At 40.1% G+C, this 25951-nt stretch overlaps 1 protein-coding gene across 1 annotated transcript in view; it reads left to right on the top strand.

The window, feature by feature from the left end:
- plxna1b (plexin A1b) overlaps positions 1-25951 on the top strand; it is a 113049-nt gene that overhangs the window by 15041 nt on the left and 72057 nt on the right. The window contains exons 2-3 of the mRNA XM_079629513.1: positions 12810-14173; positions 21783-21965. Coding sequence (XP_079485639.1) covers positions 12998-14173; positions 21783-21965 — 1359 coding nt within the window. The 5' untranslated portion in view covers positions 12810-12997. The remainder of the gene's footprint in view (positions 1-12809; positions 14174-21782; positions 21966-25951) is intronic.

Consider the following 25951-nt stretch of genomic DNA (forward strand, 5'->3'; position numbering starts at 1 on the left):
GTTTACTTGATAAAAATCAGTAAAGTTTTCTCAGCAGAAAGATAATAATAATAATAATAATAATACATTTTATTTGCTGGCGCCTTTCAAGACACCCAAGGACACCTTACAGAAAAAAAAAAAAAAAAAAAAAAAAAAGACAAGACATTAATACAAGCCCAAGACATTAATACAAGCCCGAGTCGTGAACCAAGAGCTGGAGGACGTTTGTACAATTAAAAAAGTTTAAACACTGTAAAAAAAAAAAGACCAATAAGTTATGACAATGTTTTTACAAGCAATTTTTAACTTTTTTCGTAAGTTATACAAGATTACACAAAATTTTTAGGGTCGGTTTAATGTAATTTAAGTTCAAATGACTTGATTCTGCTTAATTTAAGGACTGAGATTGTGTGCAACAATTTTTGGCCTATCAAATATGATACAGTGAGCGGTTTATGCCGTGCTGGATCTCTCTTCATCTCCAGATGTGTGTGTGCGGTTTCTGTGTATTAGTTGCATGAGTTTTTCTGATCGCGAGGTGTCAGCCAATCACGTCGCAGCCGGCTTGATTTCACCGCTGGAGGTTCGGAGGAGAAATCAGTGTGATGATGATGATGATGATGATGATGATGATGATGATGAGAAATCAGTGTGATGATGATGATGATGATGAGAAATCAGTGTGTTGATTGAGCTGGGATCAGGAAACTGATTGCTGGAGACGTCGAGTCGAGGAAAAGCGAGACACACTGCAGACTCTGATCATAAACGCGTCTGATTGAGTGATATCAGCAGACGGAGATGAGGAGAGAGGAGAGAAGGGCTATTGAAGAACACCATTGATAACCAAAAATACATTCTGATGGATAAAATCAAGTCTCTCTACGTTTTGAATGGCGTTTTGTGTTTGTGTGTTATCAGATTTGTCCATTAATTAAAGGAGTAGTTCACTTTCAAATAATAATTGCCTGATAATTTACTCTCCCGCACGTCATCCAAGATGTTCATGTCTGTCTTTCTTCAGTCGAAAATAAATTAAGGTTTTTAAAGGAAAACATTCCAGGATTTTCCTCCATATAATGGACTTCAACTGCACCCGACGGTTTGAAGGTTCAGATGTGAGTTTCAGTGCAGCTTCAGTCTCGACACGATCCCAGCCGAGGAATAAGAGTCTTATCTAGACAAACCATCCGCCATTTTCTAAAAATAAATAAAAATTATATACTCTTTAACCACAAATGCCCGTCTTGTACAGTCTCTGAGATGCGCATTACGTCATACATGCGATAAAAGCAAGCGGGTAATCCATCCGCCGGAAACTGAAGCCTTCCCCGCGTGCCGCCATTAGCTAGCAAGCTAACACCTGCTGTTAGCATTCCATTGACTCCCATTCATTTTGGCGTCACTTTGACAGCGAATAACTTTACATCTGAGGCGTTTAAAGACTCCATTTGTCCATTATTTATTTCTAAAGAAACACGACAATGTATAAAAGGCTCCATTACCTTGTATCTTACGTTATGGCCCGTAGAAGCAGTTTTTGCAAAAATAGGCTAACGATTGCGTCATAACCACTCGACTCTCTGTCGCACTGTAGAGAAATTACCGTATAGACCGGTGGAGAAGCTCGCAGGCGATCGGGGGACGTGGAGGCATAAAGTCTGATAAAGTCAAGGGAGTAGCCCATAGAGAGTGATAAAGTTGCTCCCGCTGCTCATGGACAGCTAATGCTCACGCTCTCCGTTTCTGCGAGATTCGGAAGAGAATGATTCAGATTCTCTCGGCACAGCGACTAGAAGACTGACAGCTGTCAGACACGTTGCTCACGTCACATCTACGTCATCAAGCTCAGTTTGAGCCTGCGCAGTTCGCCTGGCGATCAGGAAGTGATGCTTCTAATGGGCTTCACTTTTCTCCGTTGAAACCTATGGGGTCGCTGTGTCCATCTCATATACTGTCTATGTATAAAATGCCTCTCTTCCGAGTCTCTTCCGAGTCCTACGAGTCTAGAAACGGTTTCTATTTTTCTGCGACGTCGCGCTGGAACAACAAACACAAAGTGTGGCGATGATAATCTCAGGTGCTGTTTATCTGCTTATTTAATGTTAAAAGCGTGTCATGTGACTGAATATCATGTAGTGCTCCAGCTTTGAGCTGTAAAAGCAACACTGGATAATTCACCTCAGATCTTGAAATTAAACAAATGGAAACAAGAACGTTCAAACTGTGAAAAAACAAGTGTATTCTTTGACAAATATTGTTTTAGTAACTCAGTAGCCTATGTGTTTGAATAATGTTTAAATGGTGTAATATTTGTGAATTTGATTATGTAGCTACTTATCCATTTTCTTGTGATTGCGGTCAAGATTACTCTGTGCACTCACTGACTCCGCCCACACGCTGTTCTGTTTGGCTGTGCACTCACTGACTCCGCCCACACGCTGTTCTGTTTGGCTGTGCACTCACTGACTCCGCCCACACGCTGTTCTGTTTGGCTGTGCACTCACTGACTCCGCCCACACGCTGTTCTGTTTGGCTGTGCACTCACTGACTCCGCCCACACGCTGTTCTGATTGGCTGTGCACTCACTGACTCTGCCCACACCCTGTTATGATTGGCTGTGCACTTACTGACTTACTGACTCCGCCCACACTCTGTTATGATTGGCTGTGGGTTTTGATTGATTTTGACGCATCTCGCAGTCGCGTCTAGTGTGGACAGACAAATTATTTGTCGCTGGATCTTATCGCGTCTGGTTAGGACACGGTGTTAAAGTAGCAAACAAGCATGATTATATTATCCAGTCCTGTATGTTTACACATGTTACCCGTATCTCATGTAAATGTTGAGGTTTCAGAGGAGAAAACCACACACTGATGTCATTCATGTAAATCAAAAACTGCTCAAACCTGTGTGTGTGTGTGTGTGTGTGTGTGTGTGTGTGTGTGTGTGTGTGTGTGTTAGCGGTAAAGAAGTCGAGCTGGTCTGTCTGGCTGAGTCACTGTTTGGAGGTTTATGAACCGGTTGGTGGTTTTGTCTCTTGCTGAGCTGCAGATTGAAGTTTGATCACACACACACACACACACACACACACACACACACACACTCTTTCTCACGGTCCGCTCTTGTAAACTGTTCTGTGTTAGCAACTAGCAAGTCAGTTGCCTCTAGTACTAGTGCTCTCAATGTGATTAAAGTATTAAGGTTCCTTGTGTGTGTGTCGTATTGCTAACATGAGCGTGTGTGTGTGTCGTCTTGCTAACATGAGTTATCCAAAATGCAGATTACCATGGTACTTTTCTAGAAATTTACTTTTTGTGTCATGCTTTATGGGCATTGATGGTTCCATGAAGAACCTTTAACATTTTTTTTATTGCACAAAATGTTCTTTATATATATTTTAAATGCTCTTCACACTAAGAAACGTTCTTTTGAAGAACTGAAAGGATGGTTCTACTGTGTATCATTGCAAAAACCTACTTTTCGTGTTTTGTTAGTTCTATAAGACAACTGCATTCGTGTGAGTTCAGGTGTGTTCATAATAACACCAATTTAATGTCTTTTAGACATTATCTTAATCATAATTTTCCACTTTTAAAGTTTGTAAGCATCTAATTGTGTGACATCACCTTTTCCCAATGTCGCAATCAGCATCCGTTTTATATACAAGTCTCTCTCTCTGCCACTCACTCTTTCTCTCGTTCACTCTCTCATTCTCTCGTTCTCTCTCTCGTTCTCTCTCTCATTCACTCTCTCATTCACTCTCTCGTTCCCTCTCTCTCTCTCTCTCTTTCACTCTCTCGTTCACTCTCTCGTTCTCTCTCTCTCGTTCACTCACTCTCTCGTTCTCTCTCTCGTTCTCTCTCTCGTTTCTCGCTCTCTCGTTCACTCTCTCGTTCTCTCTCACTCGTTCTCGCTCTCTCGTTCTCGCTCTCTCGTTCACTCTCGTTCTCTCTCTCTCGTTCACTCTCTTGTTCACGCTCTCGTTCGCTCTCATATTCTCTCGTTCACTCACTCACACACACACTCACTCACTCACATGCTAACTCACACGCTCGCTTGCTCACTCACTCACTCACTCACTCACTTGTTCTCTCTCATTTTCTCTCTCTCTCATTCTCTCGTTCTCTCACTCCCTCGTTGTCTCTCGTTCTCTCACTCCCTCGTTCTCTCTCTCTCTCATTCTCTCACTCCCTCGTTCTCTCGTTCTCTCACTCCCTCGTTCTCTCTCTCTCTCGTTCTCTCACTCCCTCGTTCTCTCTCTCTCGTTCTCACTCACTCACTTGTTCACTCACTCATTCACTTACTCACTCGTTCTCTCTCGTTCACTCACTCACTCGTTCTCTCTCGTTCACTCACTCACTCGTTCTCTCGTTCACTAACTCACTCGTTTTCTCTCGTTCACTCACTCACTCGTTCTCTCTCTCATTCTCTCGTTCTCTCACTCACTTGCTCTCTCTCTCGCTCTGTGTGTGCAGTGGCACAAATCTGCAATTCAATTTGCAACAGTTTAATTTGTGTTTAAGATGCAAATGTAGCCTTTCTGATAATGAGAATGCTAAACAGAGAGGAGGGAGTCCAGAGCGCTCACACACTCATTCATTAGCTCACAGTAATCGTGTCAACACACACACACACACACACACACACACACACACACACACACACACACACACACACACTCGTGTAAGAATCCACAGCAAATGAGACGCAAGGCAGAATAGAATTATCTGTCTGTAAAGGTCACACAATGAGAGTTGAGACAGCAAGAAAACAAATCGAATGGAAAATGTCATTGTTCTAAAACTGTTCTCTAGAGCCGAGAGACAGACCGCTTACAGAACACAACCATGCGCTTTCTATGAGTTTATATCGAAAAACTTAGGATAAAATATAGGCTGACTATAGTATGACTAACACACAATGATTTGCAAGCTAATATTTCAGAGAGTAAAGTGTAAAGCACTGTGTATAGTTCTGATCATATAGTCAGTTAGAGCTCGTTTGATCGTGTTTCAGGAGCTGTTCACTTGTTCTTCATGCATCCGAGATCATTTGAAGCACTCACAATAATGCACTGCACTGAAAACAACTCATGTGTTTCTGAATTCACTTAATTTACTTATTTGCATAACAGCATGTGACTGGAATTTAAAGTGCACCATAATCAGTCATTGCCAAAAAGTGCAATGTATATGATGTAATAGTGGCGGCAGAGACGGATGAGTCGAGGGACGATTCGTCTTGTTTTACTAGTTTATCATTCATTCTCTCATACGAGTGTCATGCATATGCATGTATGCAAATATGCACATCATCATCATCATGTGATTCAGCGTTTTATTGCTCAGATGTGTTTTCATTCTCTCAGATCGCATTCCTGATAGATTGAAAGAGCTCGAGCTATCTTGTGTGTTATCTCTCACACACACACACACACACGCAGCTGTACGAGCCGCACTGTATCTTATGCTTCACTGACCATGTGGAAAGCAGAACACGGGAAAGAGAGAAGGACAGACAGTGTTAGACCCTCATGAGTCTTCAGAGCAGGGGATTCTGGGTAACCGGCTCGTAAACCCGGTGGCTAGGTGATGAAACTACGCTTTTTTTTTTTTGTCGTCTTGGTCTGTTTTACAGTAATTTGAGACGCCTGTTTTTTTTCCCAAATGCTTTTGCTTCACTGAACCATTCTCCTGTGAAGGACTTGCATGAAGTCCAATATTAAATAAAGGCTGAGGGATGTTCAACAAACACACATACTTTCATAGTGTCATGTCTGTTTACCAAAACAGTCCAAGTTTGAAGGTCACACACTTATCCAGTTGCACCAGCTTCCAATTATTTGTGATTTATTTGTGAACGGGCACAATATCTCCATTTAAGGCTTTTAATTCCAAAAGCTTACACATTTAGAGAAATATTGAAAAAATATCATGCGTGTGTCTCTTTAGTATTCGCGGTTCTATGAATATGCAAATGAGCCCCGCCTCCACTCGCTCAGAGATCCAGTGGTTAACGATCACACGTTGATCTGATTGGTTACGAGGTAGTGTGTGATGTCAGAAACACCAGCGATTTCATAACCGTGTTTTTGAGACTGTCTTTGGTTCACTGCAGTTTTAAAGGTACAATATAAAAGAATTTAGCAATAAAATATCCAAAAATCACTTTCCTGCAGTTGTGTACTTACAATATCCCAAAAGTTCCCAAAGCTTTTTAATTTCAGAGAAATTCCAATTTTGAATAATGGCTCGTCCCGGAATCCCTGTTCACTTGTCGCCTGTCAATGACGTAATATCCGCGTTATCCCTGGTTTCCGTTCGTACTGCCGTAGTAACCATGGCGACATACGTTGACAACACCGTTACGTCTAGCGGCGCTCACGCTGTTGTTGTTTCGTTCAAACATTATGGACCATGGCAAGCAGACTTTGGGACAAAAGGAGAACTAAAACGAGGATCAATATCAGCGTGGCGTTTCTGAGACGCCGAGAGCTAGCGTCCGCGACTAACTTCCACTCGACAGAGACGCCGAGAGCTAGCGTCCGCGACTAACTTCCACTCGACAGAGACGCCGAGAGCTAGCGTCCGCGACTAACTTCCACTCGACAGAGACGCCGAGAGCTAGCGTCCGCGACTAACTTCCACTCGACAGAGACGCCGAGAGCTAGCGTCCGCGACTAACTTCCACTCGACAGAGACGCCGAGAGCTAGCGTCCGCGACTAACTTCCACTCGACAGAGACGCCGAGAGCTAGCGTCCGCGACTAACTTCCACTCGACAGAGACGCCGATCTTGCATGTGCTTTATTAGACAGGTGAGCAAATGTACATAAAACTTATGCACATGGTTTGTCTTTAAGCAGATTAAAAACACCACATAGACATAGACAACATTAAAAGCTGGATTTTCACCACAGGGGGACTTTAAGTTTACAGTCTTCTATCTCTGATTTTTAAAAACTTTTTTGCTTCAAAGCTAAGTTTATAATGTTATGAATGTGATCCTCCTCGTAGCTGATTTGTTTGGTTCATGGCTTATAACTTTAAACAAAGACTTTTTTTAAATCCTAATGGGACTTCCAGAACCAAACCCACTGAAAAAAAAATTTAGATAAAAAAAAAACAGATCTGATAAAATAAAACTCCAGAATATATTCTCTGCCAAACTCGTCTTTCAACTTTTATTTTAATTTTAATACAGAATGTTGCTATTTTGTCACGGCAGTGTTTTGTTTGGTTGCTGGGTGGTTTCTTTCTTATTCAAAGAGGTTTCGATCAGATAGTGGGATCATATAATGGGTTTATAGCTCTAGATTTGTGGTAGATGTCTCTCTCTCTGCATGTCTGTTTGCTTTGCCTCATGAGTGCAGAGATCTTGACATGCGTGGGTCAAAAACCTGTTTCTGAAAGCTTAAATGTGGAGATGAGTGTGTGTGTGTGTGTGTGTGTGTGTGTGTGTGTGTGTGTGTGAGGGGATTTTCTCCTCTACGGGGGTCGAGGGCCCGACGGGTCAGGCATTAAAGGGACGAGTGTAAACAACATCTGTTTATTCCCCTGCCTTATTTCAGGAGTTACTACTGTAAATGCTCACATAGTTTTAGATTATAAATCTATGATGTTTGAAGATGATCATTTAAATTTTTTATGATTTTTACTGTGGTATTTTGGGGTAAATGTTATGCATACAGTTCATAATTGTTGGATTATGGTGTGCATTAATATATATTAATGGAAGTAAAATAATGGCAAATGTTTTTGAAAACAAAAAAGCTTCTTGAATTGCACTACTTGAAAAAATATGCATTGCATTATTAACCATGCTTGCATATTTGAGATGGTTGTATATTTAAGCTGTGAATAAATCAATTCGAAACATTTCACACACATTTTCATTATTAAAACGTTAATAATCAATATTCACCTTTCAGATTTCACTTCCAAAATATACATTCTGTTTAAAAAATATAATATAGCCTAATATTTGACAGGCAATTTTCGGTCCATTATATTTCGGTTTACAAATTCACTTCTACAAATTGAGTGGTTCAAATTCGATTTATGCAATGCATATTTTTTTCAGTTAATGCAAATGTAACACTTTTTTTGTTTCACAAGCATTATTTTACTTGCATACCCCTCCATGCACAGGTCAGCGCTGTATCGTGTGTGTTCTGCTGGATAAACACACACACACACATGTTGAGTTCTGCATGCAGATCGTTTCTCTGAGGCTTATTTAGCATGTTTAATTAATGGGATAATGAGCTGTGAAATGACCGTGTCATTGCTGACTGGCCACTTCCTGTGAACTCATGTTTGCCTTCCCATCCTCCATCGCTCAGAGTTTAAAACATCACAAATGTCATTATTCAAGCAGTTGAAAGTGAAGAATCACATGTACTAAAAACATTTAATCCTAAATATAGTGTATTGTATGCAGTGATCAACCTTTTAACTGTAGTTTTTAAACTTTAAACTGGGTTGTTTAAAGCTGCAAGTGCTCTCCAGTTAGTTCGTCACACTGCAAATAAAGCCATGTTAAGCACATTGCATTGTGAGATTCAGGATCCACGATTTGCTCTGTTCTGGCAAATACAGAACATAATTCAGATATGCACAAAATGCTTAGTTATTGTATAGTATACGTTATATAAAATATATATTAACTAGCCCTATAAATCAATTAAACCATCACAAATGTCATTATTCAAGTAGTTTAAAGTAGGGCTGTAAACAATTAATCGCGATTAATCGCATCCAAAATAAAAAATGTACATAATAAGTGTGTGCACGGTGTATAATTATTTTGTATACTGTATATAAATACACACACATGCATGTACTGTATATATTTAAGAAAAAATTGTTATTTATATATAAAATAGTTCTATTTATATATAATATAAATCATATAAAAATATATATGCATTATATAAATGCAAATATTTCTCAAATATATACATGCATGTGTGTGTTTATACTAATAAATATATATATATATATATATATATATATATATATATATATATATATATATATATATATATATATATACATATTTATATTATCTATATTAATACACACACATATATTATGTAAACACAAACTTTTATTTTGGATTCGATTAATCGCGATTAATCGTTTACAGCCCTAGTTGAAAGTGAAGAATCACCCAAATATTATGTATGAAAAAACATGTAATCCCAATACTGTTGTAGTGATAAACCTTTTTATCTGTAGTTTTAAAACTTTAAACTTCAGATATTGTGCACAAAAAGCCTATTGTATGGTACTTTCTTCTTTTTGTAAAGTATGCCATATAGTTTGTGTCTGCTTTCCCCCACCTGAGACTTATTGTTTATATGAGTATATTGCTTCTGTGTGTGTTTTAAACACGTGAGCCGCATCTCGTCTTTTTCGGAGTGTATTCTGTGTGTATTCTCGCTCCAGATCTGAGAGGCGAGTTCTGTAATTGATATGCCACAAGTAATAAATCAGCCGTCCGCCTGCAACCGCTCGCCATTATCTGAGGAGACGGGTTTAGAGGTCTGTCCGCAGTGTGTGCACGTGAATTTATGCTGTGTTTTCTAAAGCAGACGACTCGCTGAATAACGTGTCCTCGGGCAGCTGTGGGAAAAATGGAGAATGAATTGACTTCCATATTAACTCTGTCTCATGTTCCTTATGCTGAATGCGCTCCAGTGTTTGTGTGTGGCGGGTGAATCTCACCAGGAACGTCTTTCACAAAAACACAAAAAAAGACATTTTATATGTTGCTTACAGTAAAATTAAGAATTAACCCTTTTTTTTGTGCATTTGTACAAGACATTTGTGCATTGCATTGCATTTCCATGGTGTTGTTGTTTAATGTTATGTTAATTAAATAAAACATTTCAGTTTTTGCATATCATGTACATACATACATAAATCTTGTGGTAGATGTGCCAGTACAGGTTCTCGCATTGTAATGTTTGCTCAATAGTCTGCGGTTTTCAGGTAGGATGTGTGTGTGAACGGCTCATTTGACTGACACAAGTAGAAACTGATGCCACTGATGATAATATTGAGCAATGCTGAGATCTGTGATATCTGTGAGAACGGCACTATGCACAGGCGGATACATATTCAGCGGCTGATTCGGGCACTTGCAGATTCATTGATTGGCGTCATTTAATCGCCTACTGGTCGTCTGAAGTGCAGGTACTCATGGGAAATTGGCGAATCTAAAAGTGGAAGATGAGAACACTAGATGAAAGAAAGCATTCAGGGATGTTAGGCAAGAATTTCTTTTATCTTTTGATGAGATTGATAATTCTCTTAAGATGTCGGTCCTTTCTGAGGCGTTCTGGCTTACATTTTTTATCGTTTATCCTATAGTTTCATGTTCATTCCCTTTCATTCTTAGACTATCTCTAAAATCACGACAAATACTTCTGTGTAGACGGTTTTAACCATTCCATTGCCAGATAGATATATGAGGGGATAGATGCAATTTGGTTGGATATTATTTACGGTTGACTCTGTCAAGACCGATCCGCTCAAATGAAGAGAAATGAGGTTTGGGAATCTAGTTTCTGCCTCTTTCTATTTTTCTTTTGCTTTGGTTTGCACCCGGAGACATCTCACGACTTCCCTTAGTACAGTGGTGGTACCATAGTAAAGTAATGGAAATTGCATAGTACTGAATGGTTACCATATTGTGGTACTTAAAATAATACACAATGCTATATGGCACATGTCCAAAAACATGGTAGTAGGATACTTTTTTGTTAGTGTTAAAGAGCCAACTGGCTATACGTTTTATAGCTTCCTATAAAATGTATGAATAAAGTAATAAAATAACCACCATCTATAGCCACTACTACTATCATAAAAATAACAGATTCAGAAAGCTTCTTTATGCTGTTTGAAGGAGAGCTATATTGATTTACTAGGGTTTTACAGTATTAACTGGTTGTAGGAACCATTTTAGGTTACACTGGTTAATGCTATGGTTAATAATTGTTTGGAAAAAGAACAATGTAATAAATATGATAGTAGCTCATCTCTGAAATTGAATTTGAGTTTGAGTTTTGGTTGGCTGGTCCTCTGCTGATAGGCCGAGGAATAATTTTCTTTCTCTAGTCCATTTTTGCGCATGTTTCTGGAGATCTGTGGAATGACGCCACTTCCCATCATCTCGTCCTTGGGGAATGATGGACAGATAAGAAGACCCTCAGTTCACCGCAAACAGGAAAAAAGCCATGGAGATAAGAAATGGGCAAAGAAAAGGATAGAGAAAGGAAACCATTCCTCCTATTTTCCCTCTGCACTATCTCCTCTTTTTATTTCCTTTATCTTTCACAGGTTTCGCTTGCCTCCGGCTTTCTCCTGTTGCTGAGATTTTCCTGTTTTTGTAGTTCTTCTGTCGTCTCATTTTTTCCAGTGGAAATGGTGGTGAACTCAGATTTGTTTGTTTGGATTTATTTTTCTGTTGGCGTAATTGGTTTTCCTAACAATTAACTGGGTGTTCATTTTTATCAAATCTCTGGAGTAACCTGTGGTTTCATGGTTGGTCGCCCTTTTGAGTTACCAGTCCAAATCTTTATTCACTGTGATATTAGTCCTGGGTTTGTTGATCTTTGACTTAAATCGCAACATCTACAGGTGAACCTGGAAAAATTTTAATATCGTGCAAAAGTTTTATTTTATTTATTTCAGTAATTCAACTTAAAAGGTGAAACTAATATATTATATAGATATTTCAAGCCTTTATTTGTTATAATTGTGATGATTATGGCTTACAGCTTATGAAAACCCCAAAGTCAAAATTAGAATATTGTGATAAGGTTTTCATAAACTGTAAGCCATAATCATCACAATTATAACAAATAAAGGCTTGAAATATCTCACTTTGCATGTAATGAGTCTATATTAGTTTCACCTTTTAAGTTGAATTACTGAAATTAACTTTTGCTCGATATTCTAATTTTTCGAGTTTCACCTGTGAACCAGGGCTGGATTTGAAGCCACTGCCCTGCAGAGTTTAGCTCAATCCCTGATCAAACACACCGTCCTGTAATTTTCTAGTTACTCTGAAGACCTTAATTAGCTTGTTCTTCTATCTAAACGCTTGGCAGTGACTCTCCAGAGCTGGGTTTGAGGAGCTCAGATCTAAACAGGGCCTAGTTGCTATATTTAGTCTGTCACCATTCTGAAAGAATTTTGAATCATATAATCATTGGGAACAAATAAAATCGATATAGTGCATATATGAATCATCATAACGCATTGTGGAACGCTTTTTGGGTTTATACTGAAATGTGTGTTCTCAGGGCTGTGAATTAGAATAGAAAAAGCTGTATAAATCATTTCATGTTGACTTGAAACAGGACAAAGTAATTTTCTTGCCCGTGTAAAGCCCAGAACAACTTCAAGCATCTCAGACCTCAAAGACTTACTTTAGACTTGTTTGTTGTTCAGGGCCCTTTTAAAGGTACACCGTTATATGCTTGCATACTTGATCTACACAAAGCTGCTGTCAGACACTTTGTGATGATGGATGTCTTGTGCCAGAACTGATGCGGGTCCAACTCTGTAGCTGTGGTGTTGAGTTTGTTTACAGTACATCTCTAATCCATCTTCACCCTCAGAGCTATCAGTCTTAGTAATTAAAAGTTGACACGGTTCGCCTCATTCGACCACACGGTTCTAAATGATTGGTTGCAAACTTAAAGATATTGTCTTGACTCTCTTTCCCCACTGTTTGACTTTGAGAAATGATGCATAATAAATCAGATATGTTACGTTTGCACTCATAATGTGTTTGTTTTTTGCCCTGCAGGAGCTCCAGACGAGGAATTAAGGTGGATGTTGGAGTGGATGACTGTTGTGTGAGAAGGCAAGGAAGCATTGAATCGATAAGGCGTGTGCTGCCTTCCTTTCTTATTTGTTGAGTTCGTTCAAAAGTCCCAGATTGAAGACTAATAGCGTGGACCACCACATCTTGCACTTGTGAGGACCAGTGCAAATATGTGGCCTCAGCAGGGGCCGCAATGCATTATTAGCCCAAGGACTGTAATGCTCCTTGGGCTTCTGACAATCTGCATTTCCCCCCACCTTTCTGGAGGAGCACCGGAGCCATTTAAGTCATTCTTTCCCTCTGACTGGGGTCTGACGCATTTAGCCATCCATAACAAGACAGGAGATGTTTACGTTGGTGCGGTAAACTGGATCTACAAGCTCTCTAGCAACTTGACCAAGTTGAGGAGTCATGAGACGGGTCCGGTAGTGGACAACGAGAAATGTTATCCACCTCCAAGTGTACAGTTATGCCCCCATGATCTTTCCCCAAATAGTAATGTGAACAAACTGCTGCTAATAGACTATCCTCAAAACAGACTCATTGCGTGTGGAAGCACCTCGCAAGGCATCTGTCAGTTTCTGCGCCTGGATAACCTTTTCAAGCTTGGCGAGCCACAACACCGCAAGGAACACTACCTCTCCAGCGTCGTCGAGTCGGGAACCATGTCCGGCGTCATCATCTCTGAGGGTCATACCAGCAAGCTTTTCATTGGGACGCCCATCGATGGGAAATCGGAGTACTTCCCAACACTTTCCAGCCGTAAGTTAATGGCCAATGAAGAGGATGCTGACATGTTCAGCTTTGTCCACCAGGACGAGTTTGTCTCGTCGCAGCTGAAGATCCCGTCGGATACTCTGTCCAAATTCCCGGCGTTTGACATCTACTACATATACAGCTTTAGCAGTGAGCAGTTTGTCTACTACTTGACCTTGCAGCTAGATACCCAACTAACTTCTCCTGATGCCAGCGGGGAACAGTTCTTCACCTCTAAGATCGTCCGACTCTGTATCGATGATCCCAGGTTCTATTCCTACGTGGAGTTCCCAATTGGATGCACCAAAGATGGCGTCGAGTATCGACTGATCCAGGACGCCTACTTGAGCAAACCCGGAAGGCAACTTGCAAACTCTTTGGGAGTGTCTGAGCAAGAGGACATATTGTTTACAGTCTTCTCCCAAGGCCAGAAGAACCGAGCCAAACCCCCAAAAGAGTCAGCACTCTGCCTGTTCACGCTAACCAAAATAAAGGAGAAGATCAAGGAAAGGATTCAATCGTGCTATAGAGGAGAGGGCAGGCTGTCTTTGCCCTGGCTACTCAACAAGGAGCTACCATGCATCAACTCGGTAAGCCTCTGATTGCAGGCCATTAAGACACACTGCATGGCTGTGACGATTGATTTGTTGGGTTGGATGAATGGGTGTGCTTAACTAATGTCCTCTGTTAGAGTTCAGCTTCCATTATCTTGGTGCAAAGGGTGATTGTGATTAGATATAAGTGGAGAAATTGTAGATCAGACTAGGGTCATTTGGATAGGACAACTGAACACTTTCAGGAGTGGCCTAATAAGTCCTCTATAGCAGTGTTCCCCAACCCTGCTCCTGAAGGACCCCCAACACTGCACATTTTCTTTGTCTCCCTAATCAAACACCCCTGATTCAACTCATCAGCTCATTAACCCATGTAGATCAGACTAGGGTCGTTTGGATAGGACAACTGGGAACTTTCAGGAGTGGCCTAATAAAGTCCTCTATAGCAGTGTTTCTCAACTCCAGTCCTGGAGACCCACCTACTAGAATGTTTTAGATGTTTTACTACCTGATTTAACACATCATTTTCCTAGGGGCAGATTTACTAAACAGGGCAAATTAGTGTGAGAGCGCAATTGCAAAACAGCGCCGATGGGTTCTGCACGTGATCTACTGACAACGCGCAAATTAAAGAACACAGACGCAGTCAGATCATTTCTATAATGACCAATGCAATCTACCAGGTAGGGTCTGGTTTAAGACATGCTTTTTTGGGGCGGTCAATAATGGCGTAAACACCAGTACATTGACGAGCGCAAACCTTTAATAAATAAATTAAATACTCTCCTCCCATAAATGTTGTGCCTGAAAGGGAAAATCCTATAATTGCATATGCAATAAATCACTGTCTCCACGCCTTTTCAGTGTTAATTTTTAACTGCGTGTCTTTAGTAAATCTTAACAGTAGTTATTTAACACCAAAAGAGGGTTTGCGCTGGCGCAAGCTGTTAGCAAATCTGGCCCCTATTGTGTTGAAAATGGAGGCATCTAAAACTAGGGCTGTCACTTTACGTTCGAAAAATCGATTGGACAATCGATCAGACCAACTTAGCCAATATATACTTCAGCATAATGTCTCTTTTTACAACAAAAATGTGAATTCTGTCAGTATTCAGACTAGGCTTGCTACGATAGTCGGTGTTACCGGTGTTACACGGTGTTCAGTCACAACACCGGTTTCATCACTTGCTCGCAAAAATAAATAAATTTTAAAGCGTTAAAAATATTTAGCGCAATTGACTAGCGTTGTATGATCACGCTCTTATTAATGTGAATGCTTTTAAACCGTTCAAGCGCGACAAGACTAAAGAGACGCTGTAAGTCCTGCCTATTACACACACACACACACACACACGCGACCCACAGAAAAGACGCGCGTCAGTATTGAGTTCTCTTTCGGGCTTGAACAAACCATAACACTCACAAATTATGCCAAAATGTCCGTTTTGTCGAGTGTCCTCATACGAGCAGTCTTAAATTATTTAAATAAAGTATTAAATGAACGTAGAGATTTGTGAGGAAATGGGACGTGTGTCAGATCGCGTCTCTGTCAGCAGCGGCTGGTCTTAAAGTGTCATTAATGTTAATCAAAGAACAAAGGTAAGAGAGTAAATGACTTTCGAGAATGTGTCACTCCTGTTTGGCATTGTTTATTGAAACTTCATGCCAATAAATCATCAGAAATATTGCTGACGTGCGCGTCTCAAGCGCCCTCTTTATGTTAGTCCTAATACCTGTTAGTTGTCCGTGGATTTGCCTTTATATATAATATATATTTGGCGTTGAAAATGGAAACGTCTTTAGACGTGGAAAATCGATTTTACAATGGATTCAATGAACACTTATGTCTCAAAAATCAAACAGGATTTTTTCACACAAGTGACAGCCCGATCTAAAACATTCTGTGAGGTTGGTGGGACTGGAGAGAAACACTGCTCTTTAGTAGAGTCTACTTATTGGGCTGGGATGCAAATCTAAGGACGACTGGATAAGACTACAGTGCAACTATTGTCAAGTACCTCGACTACACTATTAGCTTGTGTCTAACTTCATTAAAACGTTGTAGAATATAAATATCACAAGCACTCTTCCTGTCACCCACCTCCTGTTTCCTTTTGCGTCCGTTCTCTCTTGCTGTCTTTCTCCCAAGTGCTTCCATTATTCAGTCAGACAGGAACATCATTAGGGGAGTTGAGTAAATTTCATGAGTTGCTCTCTCGCTCATGCTTTCTAATTCATTTACCGAGGCTTGATCCCATCTTCTCTGCCATCACGGTCCTCTGGGACCAGGGCTTGCTTTTCGTCCTCTCGTTCGCTCGCTCTTAATCTCTCTCTCCTCATTCGTCTCTGTTCGTCTCACTCGCTCTGTCTTTCTTGGGGCTTTCAATGGCAAAGAATGGCTTTCATTTAACCAAGCACTCAGAGATAAAGATCCCCATTTTTATTTTTCTGACTCGTTCCAAATCGGTTTGATCTTTTTTCCCTTTCTTTATATTTAAAGTCTATCTGTAGAGCTCTAAGCGGCTGGATTAATAGAGAATGAAAGAAGTTTTTGGGAAGCAAATCTGATACCGAGTGGCTGAACGTGTGACGTCTAAATACTTCAACACTAGAAACTGTTCAAGACTCTTAAAACTCTCTCAAAACTCAAGCTATTTAAATTTTTTACACATTCAGGGTTTATAGTCAAAATAAATTATCTTCACACTGTGCTTACCACTGACTTAAAGGTACAATATGTAATATTTGTGCATTAAAATATCCCAAAATCACAAGGCCAGTGTTATATATTTTGTTAAGTTGATTACTTACAATATCCCAAAGGTTTCCAACTATTTTTAAATCGTGAGAAAAAAGCGGGCGAGCTAGTCGCCAGTCAGTGCGTCATATCCGCGTCACCCTCGGTGTCCGCTCGTACTGCGCGGAGTCCTGGACAAATGCGGAAGTTGTAGTTGTAGCGTCTATCAAACAACAAACGTTAGCTTGTTTCGCGCAGTCGTTATGAACACAATTATGATTTACCGATTGCAGCCGGTTCTGTCGACAAACACAAGTCCCATAAACGTACGGGTCAGTTTTATATATTCCAAATGTAGCATTCGGTAATAGTTATGTTTATGTGAGGAAAGTATTATTGCTTTAGGCTTGTGTTTAGTTTATTGACATTGTTTATCACGTCTGGTGTTTATGGCCATGTAAATAAATATAGCATGTGTTATACGTAAAGATTAATCCGTCTTTTGGCAAATGATGTGTGTGTTCGACTGCACTTTTACAACAATGGTTTAGAACACGTAAAACTGCGCAGCGTTATCACAACAATGAATTCGACAAAATACAGTAACATGATAACCAATTTAGTATTAAACCTTACTTTTCTTGCGGTTAATTCATTTTAATGAAATATAAGCATGTCATTAAATGCAACATTTATAAAAATAGAACTGTACCTCATCCATGAACATGATTTTCGATTCCCGTCTGATGATTTACATCCACAGTGAAGTTAAAAACGACAGTTCCCATCATTCCACGCTGCTTCACTTCGTCATCAAGCTACGCCGCTGTTGTTGTTTGGAATGTAGCGCCTCTAGCGGCAGAAAATACTGCATATTGTAGCTACCTTTAATGTCTTTTTAGCCTATCCTATTTTTAATCATGGATAAACCTGGCCTTTACACAACTGACCCCAAATTTCAGTGTGAAATAATTAGGGAACATCCAAGATGGTTGACTAGTCATCCAACAACTAAATAGACAATTAGTGATGTTGATCAGCTAGGGTTAGGCTCATATGACAATTAATTATTGCCCAGTGAGTCCAAAAGATTAATTTGAAGCACTTAAACCTGAATCCAAAATGTGTATAGGGTTATGCTAGTTTAGAATAACTAAGAAAATAAATAATTTTTTTGACATCTAAATTGAAATCAAAGTTTTTGCTTATCTTTGGTGCAGTCCATGGTAAAAAAATTTTTTAAATAATGTTACATTATTTTTCCTTCATACTAAAAATGTAGCACGGTTTTTGAAACCACAACACAATCTTTATTGTTGTTGTTGGCGTCCTGCTTGACGTCAGAGATTGAGTACACTGCTAATTAACCTATTTACTGCCGCACGTCTGACAGAAGCACCTGTGTATTCTTACTCACAGACACAGAAATCAGCCGTTTAAATCTCATCAGAACAGAATGTGGAAAATCTGGTGTTGCTTGAGTGATTCACACTGATCAGATCAGGGGAGTGTGTTTAATAACTCGTTTAACGCTTGAAATCGTTAGAACGTTGTTTACATTGTCACGTCTCACGTGTCTCTCTCTCTGTCTCTCTCTCTCTGGAATGTGGTGTGTTGTGTTTGGTTTCGCCTCTGCCCTGGGCAGACACATAATCAGCAGTCTGAAAACCACACACACACACACACACACACGAATGGTTTTTATACTGTACAAACTTACTGTATATTCTCTCCCCTACACTGCCCTTATCCCTAAACCTGCCCATCACACACACACACACACACACACACACACACACACACACACACACACACACACACACACACACACACACACACACACACACACACACACACTGCCCCTATCCCTAAACCTGCCCATCACACACACACACACTGCCCCTATCCCTAAACCTGCCCATCACACACACACACACACACACACACACACTGCCCCTATCCCTAAACCTGCCCATCACACACACACACACACACTGCCCCTATCCCTAAACCTGCCCAACACACACACACACACACACACACACACACACACACACACACACACACAATGCCCCTATCCCTAAACCTGCCAATCACACACACACACACACACACACACACACACACACACACACACACACACACACACACACACACACACACACACACACACACACACACACACACACACACACACACACACACACACACACACACACACACACACAATGCCCCTATCCCTAAACCTGCCAATCACACACACACACACACACACACACACACACACACACACACACACACACACACACAATGCCCCTATCCCTAAACCTGCCCATCACACACACACACACACACACACAATGCCCCTTTCCCTAAACCTGCCTAACGCACACACACAATGCCCCTATCCCTAAACCTGCCCAACGCACACACACACACACACACACACACACACTTAATCTGCCCATCACAGGAAACATTCTGCATTTTTACATTTTTAATAAAACATTGTTTTTTATGTTTTTTAAGCTATTTGAATTACGAGGACTGTCCTCATAAACCACGTTTAAGTTGTAATACCAGTGTAATACACATGTCATTATACACATGTGTGTCCTCAGGAAGCACATAAACAAGCACACACACACACACACACACCTATTGTCATGGAGTTATGTTTGTGTGTTTTTTTTGTTTTTTGTCTTTCTGCAACCTGTTTAGTCCTGCATTAGTTTTCACCTCACTAGTAAAGTGTGAATGTGTGTGAGAGAATGTAATTACTTCAGCACACACACTTCTGAGTGAATGTAATGCTCATCTTCTCTGCGTGACCCGTGAGGATTGAGAGAATACTGCATCACATCAGCATCAATCGAGTGTGAAATAGCAGCGGGACTCGAGCGCAGTTTCGGGCAGAATAAGGTCTTGTGTCATGAACACCTGAGATGCACACACACACACAGCACACACACACACACACACACACACACACACACACATTACCGCTCAAACGCTTGGAGTCGGTAACATGTGGTGTTGAAGAAATAATTCAGCAAGAATCAGTTTCCAGTGAAATATGAAGCAGCGCAACCGTTTTCAACATTGATAATAATCATAAATGATTCTTGAGCATCAAATCATCATATTATACTGATTTCTGAAGGATCATGTGACACTGAAGACTGGGGTAATGATGCTGAAAATTCATCTTTGATCACATGGTAGGTCATAGTTTATCATATATTCACATAGAAAACAGCTGATTTTAAATTGTAATACTATTTCATATTTCATAATATTACTGCCTTTCCTGTATTTTTTTATCAAGTAAATAAACCTTGGTGAAAACATTAAATCAATCCTACAAACTGCAAACATTTGGACTGGTAGAGCATCTCTTTAGAGAGGACAGTCCCATAATGCATTGCATCAAACTTGGTAAAAATCTATCCAATACCAATTTCCATAATTTTTTGTGTTCTGGGGTTTTCACAGGGATTTGCCATTATGCTAATAGTTAAAAGTCTGACTACACAAGACTGATATTTAAATAAGCTCAGCTCATGATGGCATAAATATGGTGAATTAAATTACTTTTGATGTTTTCAAAGCTATAAATCCTCCAGCCAGTGTGTGTGTGTGTGTGTCTGACTGCGTGTGTGTGTGTGTGTCTGACTGCTTGACATCAGGTTTTTAGCTCAGAGGAGAAAAAGTGAGGTTGCTAAGTGAATTGATGCCCGTCTTGCTCTTCTTTCCTTCGTTTCCTTTCTTCCTGCTGTGAGGTAGAGACTCTTCTGGAGGGATTAAGACAGAAAGAAAAACAAAGAGAAAAGGGGAGGAGAAGAGAGAAAAGACAGAGAGAAAGAAAGAAAGGTTATTGATGTGTGCCTGGGCGGCAGAGCACACACACACACACACACACACACACACACACACACACACGCACACGCACACACACCTTAGCTTTCTGAATGAGCACATACCACAGACTATTGTTTATATATAACAGTCTAACCTAAACTCTAACCCTAGTTAGATATATAATTCTTAAAGTCTACAGCTATAATATATATATATATATATATATATATATATATATATATATATATATATATATATATATATATATATTAGCAAGTTAGCCAAATATATGTAACCTTTTATTCAAACTTTTTTCCGAAATTCGGGGTGGAAATACTCACTCACTCACTCACTCACTCAGTATTGTATATAATTCAATTCAGAAAGCTTTATTGGCATGACAAAAATACATTGTGTATTGCCAAGGCATCAGTACAACATAGAAAATGATTTAGTACAGAAAATAATAATTAAATAAATGTAAAAAATAAAATAAATAAATGGTAGAACACTATAAACATTTCATAACTCTGTGAAAAGTTAGAATTCAGTGTGTGTGTGTGTGTGTGAGCGCATCACTGATTGGTCGTCAACTCACTCTTTTTGTGACGAGCATCAATGTATCTTGCCGCTAGTATGATACCATCTCTTTTTTCTCCTAATAGATGTTGAAATTGTGTTTTTTTGTTTAGTTTGATGAAGTTAGGGTAAAGTATTTCAAATTTTGTGTAAAAAGTCCGTCTAATGTCCTCATAGTTGGGACAGCTGGTGAGGAAGTGTTGCTCTGTCTCCACTTCGGCCTGGTCAGGGTTAGCTCGTAATATAGCCTTTTCCCACTCACTAACTTCCGTGTCCTTGCGTCACCTTTCCAGGTTTTCCTGCAATACAGTGACCTTGCTTTCCCGTTTTGGCATCCATGTAATAAATGACCTTACTGGTGTGTGTGAGTGTGTGTGTGACTTCCGCTGATACAGTTTCCAGGAACACCCAGTCGTTGACCTTTTGCCGGAGTCTCTCTCTAACTCTCTCTCTGTTCCTCTGCTTCAGCCTCTCCAGATCGATGATAATTTCTGCGGGCAGGATTTTAACCAGCCTCTAGGGGGCACCAGCACCATCGAGGGCATTCCTCTCTTCACCGACAAAGATGACGGCATGACTTCAGTCGCGGCGTACGATTACCGCGGGAACACGGTGGTCTTCGCAGGAACACGCAACGGCCGAATGAAGAAGGTAAGAGACGAGCAGCTTTAGATTTGATTGGTTACTGACCTCTTTGTTCACTTAACACGGTGTGCAACGGAATAATGGAGTTTGAAGACGTCTGTGATGCAACTCTTGGTGTTGGGAAGTTGCTATGATGAGGAAAAATGTTGGTGTTATAAGAAATGGAAACCATTAATCAAACCTGGTCCTGTTTAGTTTCTCAACGCATGTTCCTGGTTATTGTGAAGGATTTATTGGTGCAAATTATTCCAGAGAAAAAGAAAATTGCTTAATTTTCACCTTATTATTCAGTGTTTAATGCTGATTAGATTCAGGTGTTGTGCTTGGGACTGTTCGTTACACTGTAAAAAAAGATTAGTTGACTCAACTTAACTAAGTCAAGTCATCTTGTTGCTTTGACTGACACTATAAGTTGACTCAAATTAACTCAGTCAAAGCAACAACATGACTTGACTTAGTTAAGTTGAGTCAACTAATCTTTTTTTACAGTGTAACTACTAATAGCCGAGTGTTTTAAACAGAGATTTGGAAAGGATTGATTGATGCTCTGTGGTTTTCATGCATTGTTTATAGTTTCTATTGTTCTGATTTAGGCATTGCATTGAGACCTCCGACATCTTGACGTATCATTTGCATGTTTTCACGATATATCGGCCGATATTTGAATGATCGGCACCGGCCAATGGAGGACTATTTCAATAGAGCACTATTTGTATTGCATCTCCACTAGATGAATCACTTATTCTTGTGTTATTCTCATACTTTACGTCTTCTGTTGGTGTTTTAGATGCTTGAGGAACTGCGAATTGTTCAAAAGTAAATGGTAGTTTGGCAGCATGACTTATTTTTGCTGTTTTGTGGTGTGAATGTGTAGTATGCATCGTGTGTGTGTGTGTGTGATGAGCTCAGAATTCATCGTGGTGTGTGTGTGTGTGTGAGAGAGAGTGTGTTAGAGGCTCGCAGGAGTGTAAGGACTCACTGGAGCATCACATGATGGATTCACTGAGATGTGAAATGGAGGACAGACTCTGTCCATCCCTGAGAGACGGACTGAAGGTGTGTGTGTGTGTGTCAGTCAGGCACTGAAGTGCTCTTATCACACAACGTCTTTCACTTTTGGTTCCCATTTCACATTTAAATGCAATATAAAATATAAAACTAAGGCTCTGGTATTAAGAAGTGTGTTGGCCGATCGGATCGCAAGTAGACGCTGAACACGGGTGTAAAACGCTTTAAGCTTGTCCACTTTTGCACTGCAAAAAATGCTTTTCTTACTCAGGATTGTTGTCTTGTTTCCAGTCCAAAAATCAAAAAATTCTTAAATCAAGATGGATTTACTAAAGTAGTAAAATGCCATAAGATATTATGTCTTGTTTTCTGGGGGAGAGAAATCAAAATTAAGTGAGTTATTTGCTTAAAAATTATCTGCCAATGGGGTGAGAGAAATAATGTTAACTCAAATATTATTTTTCTTACTCCATTGGCAGATCATTTTTCTTGTTTTAAGCAAAAACTCACTTCATTTAGATAATTTTTCCTCACAAAACAAGACATAATATCTTATGTAATTTTACTCATCTAGTAAATGCTTCTTGATTTAAGAATTTTTAGATATTTGGACTGGAAACCAAACAAAAATCCTGAGTAAGAAAAGCATTTTTTGCAGTGCAAAAGTGGACAAGCTTAAAACTTCTTAATACCAGAGCCTTAGTTTTATATTTTATATTCCATTTAAATGTGAAATGGGAACCTGAAAGTACCAAAAGAGAAAGACGTTGTGTGATAAGAGCACTTCAGAGCCTGACTGACAGATATTTTGTGAGTACTTTTTTAGATATTTTGGACTGGAAACAAGACAAAAATACTAAGAAAATCATTTTCTGCAGTGTGTCCACTTCCAGAGGTAGTAGAAAACACATTCGACCGAACAAAGCAAACATTTAAAATGAAACGAATCTTTAATCTTTTTAGAAACCGGAAACATACTTTCAAAGTTACGTGGGACCGTCTTTCATTTTGCCATCAACTGATGGCAAAACCGCTGGGAAATCAGTGAACTTCACGTGACCCTACAAGAGTGATTACTGAGGGGCTGTCTGAGAAAAACATCACGTTTTAGAGAAGAAACAAAATCATCCACTGACTTTCAAAGCGTTTGCATAGAAACGACTTTTGAAGACCTTGATAAAAATGTAAAAGAGTGGAAAGTGCGAAATTTCTCATTCAAATGCAGTGAAGTTAAAGTCATACTTTCCCACAAAAATACTCAAAAGTGTACTTAAAGGCACACTATGCAGTGTCCGTTTTTGTCAAACAGCGACCCCTAGAGTCGCTGTGGTGCACTTGTATTTAACGTTACTGTCGTAAATCCCACTCACGCAGAGCCGTCTCTGCGCTCTCTTCCGACTCCGCCGTGATTCACGTCTGAGATGCGTGCTAGTGTCTTCCATAGAGGCTGCTTCATATGTTGTTGATGTAAGTGACGTCGTGCCGTAAAGCAAGTCGTGCTTCTCGCGAGATTTGCCATTTTTGCATTGCAGTGCAACCCCCCCCCACTAGGGATGTTAACCGATGACCGTTTGACCGATGGTTGACCGTATCAACGTTAACCGATCAAAGTTGCTGGTAGTCGGTTAAAAAAAAAAAAAGTGATCTCTAAATTAGTCTATTATAGACAGTGGACTAAACGCTACTACAGTTAGCATCTCATTCCAAGATCTTTTTGTGTGAAGTGAACAAATCCCTCACACTCAATTTTTCATAACTCGCCCGTTTGTACTTAATAAACTAATAAAAACATTTGGCGCGAGGTCACAGCGTTTGGGTTCGCGGGCTCACAAGGTTTGCGAAAAGTAAAGACTACAGGCTAACACACTCGAGGTTAGAGCCAGCGCAGACGACAGGAGGAAGCGTGCAGAGAAGAGTTTGTGTGGGACCATTTCACCAACAAGAATGACACAGATGTAAGTTGCAACTTGTGTGATACAGCGCTTAAATATGAAAATACATTACATCTACATTTCAGTGGTAACAGATAAGGTGATGATGATCATCATCTTTCTTTATTATTGTTAGCACTACCTCAAACTAAAGCGGCGTCTCTTCGGTTCGGAGCTGTCATTTTCTTAAATGAGCCGCGGCAATGTTTCAAATGAGCTTCTAACGCTAGACAAACGCCTTTATTTTCAACGCGATCACCTTGTACCCGAACCATTTCGAAACTAAGGAGCCATTTGTCCGCGATTACATACAAGCTCCTCGGCACCGCGTTTGCGGGACTCATGTTTCGCGCTGTTGGGGATTTTTAAAAAGTGGCGTGAGTGGAAGGGCGGCGCCGGCGCCGTGTGTGTGTGTGTGTGTGTGAGCGGGAGGCAGAGCGGCAGAGAAGATGCGACAGAGTTGCGAAATTGCAGGCGCGGCTCGAAATGGCTGTTATTTCAAATAGCGTAGCATATTTTAATCTAATCGGTTACCCGGTTTCAACCGGCTAATGAGGCTCGGTGGTCGGTCAAGAATTTTTTTAGTTTTCGCCATCCCTACCCCCCACCCCCCGCTTTGCTATGAGCATGATTCGTCCTACTACGAGTTCGTTTACCATCAAAATGACTTTAAAGCTGTTATATTAAGGTACAAATCTTACATAGTGTGCCTTTAAGTACAGTACTGTAAAAAAATAAAGTAAATGTACTTCATTACTGTCCAGCTCGGCTGTTTTGTCTGAATCATTTAAAATAAGAGTTTAGTTAGTCAGTCCAGCCAGACAATCAAGCAATTACATGCAATTCCTTCCATTTTAATTCTTAGAGATCGTCTTTGTGGCGAGACCGTTTTCTTTAGCTCCACATAGGTGTATATTAAACATCAATGCGATGTTGCTTTTGCACCTGGTTGGTGTTATTTTAGGTGTGTGTGTGTGTGTGTGTGTGTGTGTGTGTGTTAAACCTGGATTAATCTGATCTAAAGCGTCTGGCCACCAGCAACTCATCTTGAGC

The sequence above is a fragment of the Phoxinus phoxinus genome (assembly GCF_949152265.1).
Source record: "Phoxinus phoxinus genome assembly, chromosome: 11".
In the NCBI taxonomy this organism is placed as follows: Eukaryota; Metazoa; Chordata; class Actinopteri; order Cypriniformes; family Leuciscidae; genus Phoxinus; species Phoxinus phoxinus.